Source organism: Exophiala oligosperma, assembly GCF_000835515.1.
Source record: "Exophiala oligosperma strain CBS 72588 unplaced genomic scaffold supercont1.34, whole genome shotgun sequence".
NCBI classification, from domain to species: Eukaryota; Fungi; Ascomycota; class Eurotiomycetes; order Chaetothyriales; family Herpotrichiellaceae; genus Exophiala; species Exophiala oligosperma.
This window is the reverse complement of record NW_015622851.1, coordinates 38,211-48,811: the sequence shown is the minus strand read 5'-3', so window position 1 is coordinate 48,811 and position 10,601 is coordinate 38,211. Positions and strand designations below refer to the sequence as shown.

Below are 10,601 nucleotides of genomic sequence, written 5' to 3'. Positions count from 1 at the left end.
TTGTGCCCTATAGGTCGAGTCCTCCGGGCGTAATAAATATCTATCTATAGAAGCTTCGAGACTGGAGGAAGGCAAGTCTAGAGGGCGAAGGGTGAGAGCAGATCGATTCAAATCATTCAAATGCCGTGCGTGTCTAACCTCCAATGGCTTAGGGAAAAAAACCGTCTGCAGTACTCTGAAGCGCTTTAAGGATGTCCCGAGGTAACAGAGAGCAGATAGGCTAAAGAATAGCGTCTTAACTCAAAAATTACTTCTTTAAAAATGTCCTCGAATTAGGTGAGGGTAGTTATAATCGCCAAATCCCCCTCTTCGATGAAGCGTCTCCAAACTACGATCTGATTTCATTTAATCTGGCAGAGAAAGAAAAACGAGTAATTAAATTCCATATTCTAGACTAGACAGGTAGTTGAAGCGGTGGCATGCCTAGCTATGTTGCGCAACAGCTAAGCTGGTTGACGTCCTTCGCGAACCCCAAAGCTGCTAATTTCCAGGCTTCATTCCATGTCAAATATGGATGGTACATCCCCGCCAGTTCCTGGGCCCTGATCTTATGTTGAACACAAAGAGATGCTTCCATGACGAGCTCCCCGCCTTCCTCTGCCAAGATACGCGCTCCAATAATGGTGTCGTCCTGCTTATTCCGAATTAAAGCCACGAAGCCACGTGTTTCCTGTTGCACGATAGCCCGCGGAAGGAGGGAGAGGGGGACAATGGAAGCATCGGCCTCGATGCCTTTGGCTCGGGCTTCATGGACATCGAGGCCGACTCCAGCGACAGCTGGAGATGAAAAAACAACCCAAGGAACGACTGAATAATCAATCGGCGTCTCCTTTTGGCCATTAAACGAGGCCAAGGCATTGAGCGCTGCGAGTTTGCCTTCCGCTGCTGCCGTGTACACATATTGCGGCGAGCCGGCAACACAGTCTCCTGCGGCGTACACTCCGGAAATGGAAGTCTGTAGGGTTTCTGAAACAACGAATCCGCCATGCGGCGAATCAGACAGCCGGAGTGGCACATCAGACACATTTTCCGTTTTGGCAGACCGGCCAGTGGCAATGAAGATCTTCGATGCTTTGAAGGTCTGGAGCTTTCCGCTGGGCGGTTTCGCCGTTACCATGACCTCGCCATCATCAAGAGTCGCAGATAAAATGTCGAGGCCAAGCACCACTTCTATCCCTTCCTCTTGCAAATAGCCAGTTAAAGCCAACCCTATATCTTCACCCGCGCCGGAGAGCACGTGCGATGATCGTTGCAGAATTGTCACCCGAGAGCCCAGTCGCGCAAACATCTGGGCTGCTTCCACCGCAACGTAACCTCCACCGAGCACAATAAGGGACTTGGGTAGGATCGGTTCAAAATAAGCAGTTTCGTTTGTGAGAAACGGAACTTCCTCCAAACCCGGCAGCAACTGCTTCGGAAGACTGGTGTGTACGCCTGTGGCTAGGATCACTCGGTCCGCTAGTAGTTCTCGGTAAGGCGTTTCCTTGGTTGGGTCGCAATCGACAGCAACGGAGAAAAAGTCGCCTTTAATGAGAATTCTTCCCAGTCCTTGGACATACTCAATGTTGTCAAACCCGGCAATAACATTGGCATACTTCTTCTCACGGAGATCTTCCACGAGCTGGCGATTCTGTGTCGTTAACGCAGCGAAATCGGTGACTCTCTCTGAGATGTTCGAAAACCCATGGTATGGCGGACTGGAATTGTAAGGGCTGCTTATATGAGCCGCTTGGATGAGGAATTTCGAAGGAACTGGTCAAGATAATCCACGTCAGTGATATAGACAGAGGTTCGTATTTATCACTAAGCTTTACTAACCGCAGCCAACGTTCACACATGTGCCGCCCATAGGTAAGCCCTCGTTCACAATTTTAACAGACGCTGCGAATGGTGCGGCAGCAGTCGCGGCTGCGAATGCGGCAGAACCCCCTCCTGCACTATGTTAGATGGCCGAGTACATATGATTCCGGAGGATTCTGCAGACGAACCGATGATGACTATCCGGCAACGCTGATCATGATCTCCGAGGTTACAGCATTGCGAGCCACTCATTTCAGCGGTAGCAAATTCAGCAGTGGCCATTGTTGTGATGAAAGATTGCCAACAAATTGGAGTTACGTGGTAGGTATCCAAGTATATACGAGGAAACTGCACACGATGAGAAATAGGTAATGGGAAATAGGGTGAGCTATTGCAAGGTCTTTAAAAGACATCGGTTTCTATAAGCAGACCCAAACTTTTGGGTCTAAATATAATGCATGCGTGGTAACAGGCCCACACACGGCGCCTCCGCCTATTTGTCAATTCTATCACACGTTTTCTTGCTTGGGGGCGCGGTGTTTAAGAAGTGACTGAATCGATTCGTGAGTGATGGAAGCGGGTGTGAATGGATGAGGAGGCCGCTGTATTATACTTGGAGATTCTGAGACAGGTCAAATACTGGGTCCATGAAGTCTTTTACTACCTAAGGTACGTACTTTACCTTACCTTACGTGGCGGTTGACAGTCATCTACACGAGTGTAAAGCGCGAAAATTGCGTTTCCGCACTTCCGCGGCCTCCCTGCTCGCCCCTTTTTACGACGTCATATGGACAGATACTGGCACAAGTAGCGGGGATCTTACCTAACGACAACTCGGAAAAGTCTAGCCGGGGGAATCAAGTTTCTCTTAACAGGGATAAGATTTATTTAGAATCGGAAACATGGAGGCTCGGTGTGGTTTGAGCCCAGGGATTCTGCGGACAGGAATAGTATACTCTAACGAATATGCGGTGGAATATGTATGATCTGGGAATACACGTGAGAACGCGGTACGAGGGTTTGAAGGGATTCCAAAGGGTGGGTGTAGCTATATTTTTGGGGGAGTGGGTCGGTAAATAGGTGTTTGTGGCAGTTGTGACAGTCCGCGGTAATAAGGGATAATAATACATAAGAAGTACGGATACGGCAGTACACATCTGCTTGCTTCTGTCAGCCCGTTGGCTCTTCTTCCTCCCTCCCGTACATACCTACTTAGCTAGGTTCAAGCTCCCTCTAACTGGTCATTATTACACCCCTGATCCAGGCGTGACTGTGGCAGGGAAAGTTTCCCACGTGACAAGCTGTCTCCTGTTCCATTAATTCTCCTTAGTCCGCCGGCGCCGGTCCTGTCCAGCAGACCCTCTTAGTTGACAAAAGGGTTGTATGTTGTTGCCGCTTGTCCGCTGCGCCGCGCCTGTTAAAAACGATACCCAATACTATACAGAACTATAACTAGTGCTCATGGACGTGGAAGTTTATTGTATAGGTACTAGATGACGAGGCTGTCGATAGGCTCGACTACTGAGAATAAGTCGCAAATATGTTAGATGATGCAGAGAAGTCCACATATTCAAGCGCTTGCCTGCTCTTTGGCGAAAAACTTAGGCTTTCTTAGAGTGGACTAATGATATAAGCAGCTACTTCGCCAACTCGAACCAAAGCACCAAGGGTCTTCTACGAATTGGGCGAGGTGCGGGGTAAGCGGGCAGTGGCGGGCAAGCACTAATATCTCCGACGTTGGGCCGGTCCGGAGAGCCGAGCTGTCGAGGCATACCGCCAGCCCGTTCCAGGACGAGCCATGTTCTTGATTAACGCTTCCTTGCTACCCTTTCTTAATAGGGGCGGCGATATAGCAAAGCAGATGGTTTAATTCTAATGGCAAATCTTCTATGCGATTGGCAATATATTTTGCTCACGTTATCTTGTAATGTCCCCCGACACGGTTATGTTTATACGCTACGGAGCAAATCCCGGAGAGGGGTCAGAATGACGTCGGACGCCAGGTCGGCATCTGCTTTACAAATCGAGCATGGATATATAGATGTGTTGGTGGATGATGCAGGTTAGAGTCGGATGAAAAGACGATGATCATATGGGTTACCTGTAAGTCACTAGTATTGGAAAAGGATAAGTGGAATAGTGGCCGAGCAAAAGTGAAATAGGCCCTGCCGTGTCCTTCGTGCAAGAGGAAATCAAGATAGGGTAGTCGATGAGATAGTATGTCTATCCTGGCAGATTAGTTGGTCTCTGTCTTGTCAAGCGCGATATTGAATGGTAAGAGCTTGAAGTATTGGGATAGCTCTACCCCGGCGTGGGACATGAAAGAAAACGTGCCCGTTAGGGTTCCAGGAGAAATACCCCTATGAGTCAGAAAGGCCAACCATATTCACGCGAAAGCCTCTTCATTTCCTACGCAGTAAAGAGCTGGAAGAAGGATATAGGACGCCCTGTCGTGACTATGTACTTTCTCGATCGAGGCACCGTTATGTTGTAGCAGGGTGGCATGTCTGTGATATGTTAAGGTGACGTTGCACTAACGGGGCGTTCCCGAAACTTTTCCGAGGGATGACGCGATCTTCCCTGTTCGGACTGGGTAATGTCGGGATTTAGGCCTTCTGCCTCGGCCGCCACCCTACGCGTCACCAGCCAGCATGGTTAGGTGCGCAATCCTGCCCTCTTTCTGGCCTTAGAGCCTACTTAAAGGCCTACGGCGCAGCAATAGTCAACAAACTACAGAATCTCAGATCAAGTATTTTGAGCTTATCAAGCATGGTCGCAAGCAACAATAGCATGGCAAACTTCAATCCTGTCCCGCCTGGGCGTCTTGTAACCCATTTCACTAATAGGTACGCAGCTACCGAGGGTAAAAGCGGTAAATTTTCTCTCTAGACCGCGCGTCTTGACTACAGGCTGACGCGGGACAGAGACAGGGAGCTTCAAAGTGCTGGATGGTCGGAGCTGTGGGACATGGGTCAGAGCGATCTTTGGGATCGCGGGATCCCGTCGCCGGCATTGGTTGATTTTGTTGAGTCGCGGCCCCGGCTCCTTCCCCGACGGGAGGGTGGGCGTCGCCTAAGAGCGCTGGTGCCAGTATGTTTCTCCCTCTCGGCAAGGTCACGTTTCTTTAAAAGTCGAATTTTTCTTTTTTGTTCAGTCAAGGCGTTTCCAAAAATGGATAGAATAGTTGAAGGGGGGAACCCGAAGCGGGGTCCTATTACGCGTAAATTCCTGCTGACGAGCATTACAAGGGCTGCGGGAAAGGTTACGACCCCGTCATGCTCGCCCTTCATGGCTTCAACGCCTACGGCCTTGAAGTCTCCCAAACGGCTATCGACACCGCCAACGCCTACGCGACCACCGAGCTCGCCCACCCGACCGTGTTCAATTTCGCCGAGACGGACAATCGGCACGTTGACCAACCGGGAACCGTCAAGTTTGTCCGCGGCGACCTTTTCCAGCGGGACTGGGAGGTAGGCTGCGTTGCGGAAGACGGCACGCAGGGATTCGACCTGATTTACGACTACACCGTGAGTTTATCGTAGCCGTATTATTCATTACCATATCATCCAGCTAGACAGCTAGAGCGAGGGGTGCTGACTTTTGGCCTCGAAATAGTTCCTATGCGCTCTCCTGCCCGAGATGCGAAAAGACTGGGCTCGGAGGATTCGAGAGCTTCTCACCCCATCCGGCGTTCTCGTCTGCCTAGAGTTCCCCTTGTACAAAGACTTGAAGTCTGTCGGGCCGCCTTGGGGAGTTAAGGGTGTCTATTGGAACCTTCTAGGCGAAGGCGGCGATGGGCTGATACAAGAACTGGCAGGGGCGTCAGACACTGGGCATGGACCGTTTGAGAGGGTGGCCTACATCAAGCCTCCTCGCTCGTACAAGGCTGGTCAAGGGACAGACATGCTTAGCGTCTGGGCCCTGAAGAAGTGAAGGAAGGTCAGGCGGCGCTTTGGGTTTGGCACATGTGCTCTTGGTGCAACATAGGGGGAGCTAAATTTAACTGCTTGGATCGACGCGTGAGGTTCACAACGTTGTTATGATTATTGGTAGCGACAATTCTTCTGCAGATTCTAATCCTTCCGTCCGCTGGATACTCGTTGACCAGAATAGACAGGTTGGCATTGACCACAATGGTAGTGCTGAAATCGAGCATCTTAGACAGGACTGCAAAAGACAGCCTCCACCATCCACATTCGGGGCTGGTCCGCTGCAGAGGCCGGCCAAGTCGTGCCAGATCGACGATGAAATTGAAAGTCGCATTATAGGGTCTCTACCGACGCTAATGAGGAAGTTGTATATAGTTGCTACTTCTTGCTCTAGAATAGCAGAATCTAGGACCCGTGAATGGGTGATGAGCTGGACAGAAAGTTAACCTGGGTCCGTCAACGAAAGACGAAAGGTGGGATTTGAGAGGGTTTTAGATCTTCCTTGATAGCGCCTTACGATATACAAGGAAGAAGGACGAGGCGGGTGACGCTATGTAGGAGGACTTACAGTTGTATAGAGCCGTAGTCGAAGAAGGATAAAAAGAGGATCAAGTTTATAGAGCCTAGCGTAAAGGCTATCCATGTAAAAGGAATATCAAAGTTAAGTAGTCTCGTGGAGAGCCGATTACGAGGGTGGAACAGTTTGCGTGGTGGCGGAAGGGGGTATCTCTCATAGAGTAACACTATCTTATAAGACGTTCGAGTCGTACCCGTGCCACGCTCCATTTATCTCGGACTCGCAAGCGATACCGGCCATAAGGTGGTGCTGCACACAAAAGTAACTGGTGATCACCAAAATAACCACTTTTACGACCAAACGACCTAAAACCTCACCAACTATCGCCTAATTTACTCCGAATCGATTACTTCTATTCGTCCCAACTTCCCCCGAGACCCTCCATTTACGGGTCTCTTTTGCGGCTTCTGCAAAAACCCGTTTATGAGCATTATAGGTCCGGGTTTCGGCTACCTTGGCTATCTTCCTCGCCTTAGCTACTTGTTTCTGCAAGCAGCTCAGCCGGCGATCGAGGGTGTAGCCTGTCCAGAACACCCGCTTCTTGCCCCGCTCGTCCACGGCCCAGTCCCCGTTGACGCCGTGCATGATTGCGATAGGCATCGCGATGCTCACTACTAGCGCCTCATATAGCCGGGCTGCTATAGGGCAATTACGTGCTTAGTTCATGTTTGCCCAAATCCACAATGTCAAGTAATATATCAATTAAAAAAAATGAACCAAATTAATAATCAGGACCCAGGTAATAAAACATAGAGGACATGGGATTCTGCTAGATAGGTGCAGGCTATACGACTATCTAGTTACAAGATTAGCAAGACGATAAATGAATCAGGTTATTATCTTGAGCTCGTGTTACTCTAAACCTTCCCCGACAACTTCCCTCTAGCAACAAAGGGTAGAAAGACACACTGGCAAACCACGCCCTCTATAGCACGTATCCCAGTCGGCTATACCGTTCTTTCTATTGGAGAAGACGGTTCTTTGCCGCGACGGAAGTCTAAATCAGAGCAGCTCCAATCATGACTCCTACTATACCCTTGAGACCATTCTGAAGAGTGCTGGCAGCGGCGGCAGAGGTGTGCATCGCAGAGGCGGAGGCCGAAGAGGAGCTTGCAAAGGTGCTGGTGATGTTGGAACCCAGCTTTCCAATTGTCACCTGGCCTCCACATGGCGCCGAAGGCATGGCGGTACAGTTGTTCATCCACTGCCCAAGGTGGCCAACGCCCCTTCCAGGGGTCATGACCGCCGTAGGCTTGAATGCGGGAAGCAGCGATGTGCTGTTTACCATGTAGATCTGCGCCTTCATGTGGCTTCCTATGTAGGCAGCATGGTTGCTATGACCGGCTGCCAGCCGCGCCATGAGAAAAGCAATCTCGGGGCATTGAACATAGTCTGCCAAGCCGATGAAGGTACCACAGAGGGTCGACTCGATATGTTGCGCGTACATCAAGTGGGCCTTCGCATCTTCGGGGGTAGGCAGGTGATAGGTACACGTCGGCATCTGACTTTGCCCCGGAGCTTTGGAGGAGAGCTGCTCTAGCGCGTCCACGCCGAGCTGAGCCTGGCGCTGAAGACCCTCGACGTTGGCTAAGAAGTCGGTGTAGGGTACGGTATTATTGGGGAGGGTGGAAAAGAAGGTTTGGTTGACCGGAACAGAGTTGTAGTACGACAGGAGGAGGTTCTGAACACTGTACGCGAATTGGACAGCCGTCATGTCAGAGGACGAGGGTGCGCAGGCGCCGATAGCTGGCGCTGCGCAACCCGCGAGGAGAGCACCAATTGTAGAGAAGGATCTCATGGTGGAGAGCACGCTGGTTGTATAGAGAAAGCTGAATCTGATGAACGATCCTAGACGAGTACGACCAGACGTTCTTCTATGTTCTTATAAGCTCTTCCTGCGCATAGAGAAGGACAAGAGGAGGTTGCGCCAATAAGAAAGGTCGAACTCTGGCTTTGCGAATGACCCACTCTTTAACCGTTCCTGTCGCGTAGCTCCTGGTTCCTGCCTAAATGCGTATAGTTCGATCGGGTTATGCGGGGAAGGTTTGGAATCAAATTTCCTATCCCGTCGGAGACGTCATGGAGGCTAGCCTACCTAATGTTCAGAAAGATCCGGCTTATTTGTTGTCTCGCCAGGCAGCTGCAGCTACCCATTATTGTGGAAACCCTTCCGGTACGTTAGCAATCCACTTCGTCCCGCGGTCCATAATACCAGTGACGCTAAGGAAATACGGCGAGTTACGTCAAGTCCAACACTTCATGATAATGAAGTCATAAGGAGGTGTCTACCATTGGTTTGTATGTTAAAAATTACCGATTCGGGGTGTTCAGTTACCAGTATGAAAGCCGTACCGATGCAGCCGACAACGCGTCCCTCACGGACGAGGAAGCCAGCCTCCTCTTTTACGGAAACGCAGCTGGCGCTGGTTCTTCTGCGTGGAGACTTGCAATCTTTTGCTTGTGTGCATGTTCCTGGCCGTTGGAGCGCTCCCTTCAATGTGCGATGACTTAATTGGGATCATTCTGCTGCTAAACGTCCTGAATTTCGCGTCTACTTAGCCGTGGACAGACTATAAACCGGCAACTGGCATCGACGACCTGGCTTGGTATTCAAAGGACTTCCTCAGTGGTGCCGACGGCCTACCACTCCCACAACGACTACTGGCGCAACGTGCTGCTGTTCTCGGCGCTGTACGCAGGATGTACCGGAGTCGAAGCGGACGTGTGGCTGTTGGGCGACGACCTCTACGTCAACCATGAGATGCCGCGCTACAGCCCGGCCGGACCTTCCGTTCCCTATACATCAACCCCTTGGTGAACATACTTGAGACATAAAACCCGACGACGCATTTTTACAACGACACCAAACACGGCGTCTTCGATACGGATCAATCGAAGACGATCGCGCTGCTGGTCGACGGCGACGGGGCCGCGACGTGGACCAGAGTCCTAGAGCAGCTCGAGCCACTACAGTCCAGCGCCTTGGCTCAACGTCTACGGTGACGGCTGGATCCAGCCCGACTCCATCACGGGGACCGGCAACACACCGTTCGAATTGATAGTGCAGGACCCGACGTATAGAGACGCCTTCTTCGATGCACCACCCCTGGGCCGACTGCCCGAGAGCCCGTACGACAGGACCAACTCGTACTACGCAATAGCATCGTTCTCCTCCACCATCGGGACGAGGCTGGCTGGGCGGACTTGGTTCCCGTGGGCCAATCATCGTAATAACGCTTGTCCGAAGCAACCGCCAAAACAAATGCGGCTTTCTCAGCACTCCTAATCGGGTCAATGTCCTCCTATCACGCGCGCAGCACGGAATGTACATTATCGGGAACTCGAACAGTTACCAGAATGTTCCGATGTGGGCTGCCGTCATCGACATGCTGCAGACGGGGGGCCACTTGGGGACAAGGCTCGAACTCCAGTGTCCACGGCATCCGGACACACCAATTCTCGTGTCCCAGCCAGACCACTTTATAGAATTCTCACCAGAGAGTGGATGTAAGCTGCCCTGCGATAAGAGACTCGACTGCGGCCACTCTTGCGCTGGTAGATGTCACTCGGACGTCATACACAGCGCAGTCAAGTGCCTCGACGATTGTCCCAGGCCAAAGAAAGGCTGTGACCATCCCTGCCCTCTTCGATGCGGAGATGCTTGCGAAGAGAAATGTCATGTCCAAATGCGCGACGTCAATCTCGTCCTTCCCTGTGGTCACCTTGTCACGCCAGCCAAGTGCTGGGAAGTCCAGAATCCCGCGTCAGTTCGATGCATGGTAACGGTCTGTCTCACCGTTCCGGGCTGCAGCCACGAGGTGAAAGTACGATGCCACGAGGAAGTCACCACTGCTAACTATCAATGCACCGCCTTTTGCGGTCATCATCGCGTCTGCGGCCACACATGCAACAGCGCTTGTTTCCGATGTAATACACGAGAGTATGCAAAGATAACGCGAGAGAACCATGGGATCTGCCAGTAGAGATGTGGCCGGAATTACTCGACTTGCCGCCACGACTGCTCGAAGATCTGCCATGACGGGACTGAATGCCCGCCATGCAGTAAGCCTTGCGAAGGCCGCTGCAGTCATTCGAGATGCAGCAAGCCTTGTAACGAGCCCTGTGTACCGTGTGCCGAAGAGAAGTGCCGGTCTCGCTGCCCTCACTCACGGTGTGAGATGCCTTGCGCGGCGCCATGTGACTGGATACCATGTTCTCGGCGGTGTGAGAAGTTGTTGAGCTGTGACTATCGCTGTAAGTTTTGATCCCCAGGCCGATTTCCATGTGAAACCTTC

At 51.5% G+C, this 10,601-nt stretch overlaps 3 protein-coding genes across 3 annotated transcripts; 1 reads left to right on the top strand and 2 right to left on the bottom strand.

Annotated features, from left to right (window-relative positions):
- Nucleotides 1-382: 382 nt before the first annotated feature.
- PV06_11475 (uncharacterized protein) lies at nucleotides 383-2,352 on the bottom strand. The gene is made up of 3 exons (XM_016413160.1): nucleotides 1,989-2,352; nucleotides 1,819-1,932; nucleotides 383-1,752 (listed from the first exon to the last, which is right to left on the bottom strand). The coding sequence occupies exons 1-3, from the start codon at nucleotides 2,080-2,082 to the stop codon at nucleotides 428-430; spliced, it is 1,533 nt and encodes a 510-aa protein (XP_016256470.1). The 5' UTR covers nucleotides 2,083-2,352; the 3' UTR covers nucleotides 383-427.
- Nucleotides 2,353-4,569: 2,217 nt separating this feature from the next.
- PV06_11474 (uncharacterized protein) lies at nucleotides 4,570-5,807 on the top strand (the record flags this gene model as incomplete). The annotated part of the gene is made up of 4 exons (XM_016413159.1): nucleotides 4,570-4,646; nucleotides 4,725-4,890; nucleotides 5,049-5,327; nucleotides 5,416-5,807. The coding sequence occupies 4 exons, from the start codon at nucleotides 4,570-4,572 to the stop codon at nucleotides 5,731-5,733; spliced, it is 840 nt and encodes a 279-aa protein (XP_016256469.1). The 3' UTR covers nucleotides 5,734-5,807.
- Nucleotides 5,808-6,633: 826 nt separating this feature from the next.
- PV06_11473 (uncharacterized protein) lies at nucleotides 6,634-6,906 on the bottom strand (the record flags this gene model as incomplete). The annotated part of the gene is made up of 1 exon (XM_016413158.1): nucleotides 6,634-6,906. The coding sequence occupies one exon, from the start codon at nucleotides 6,904-6,906 to the stop codon at nucleotides 6,634-6,636; it is 273 nt and encodes a 90-aa protein (XP_016256468.1).
- Nucleotides 6,907-10,601: the final 3,695 nt, after the last annotated feature.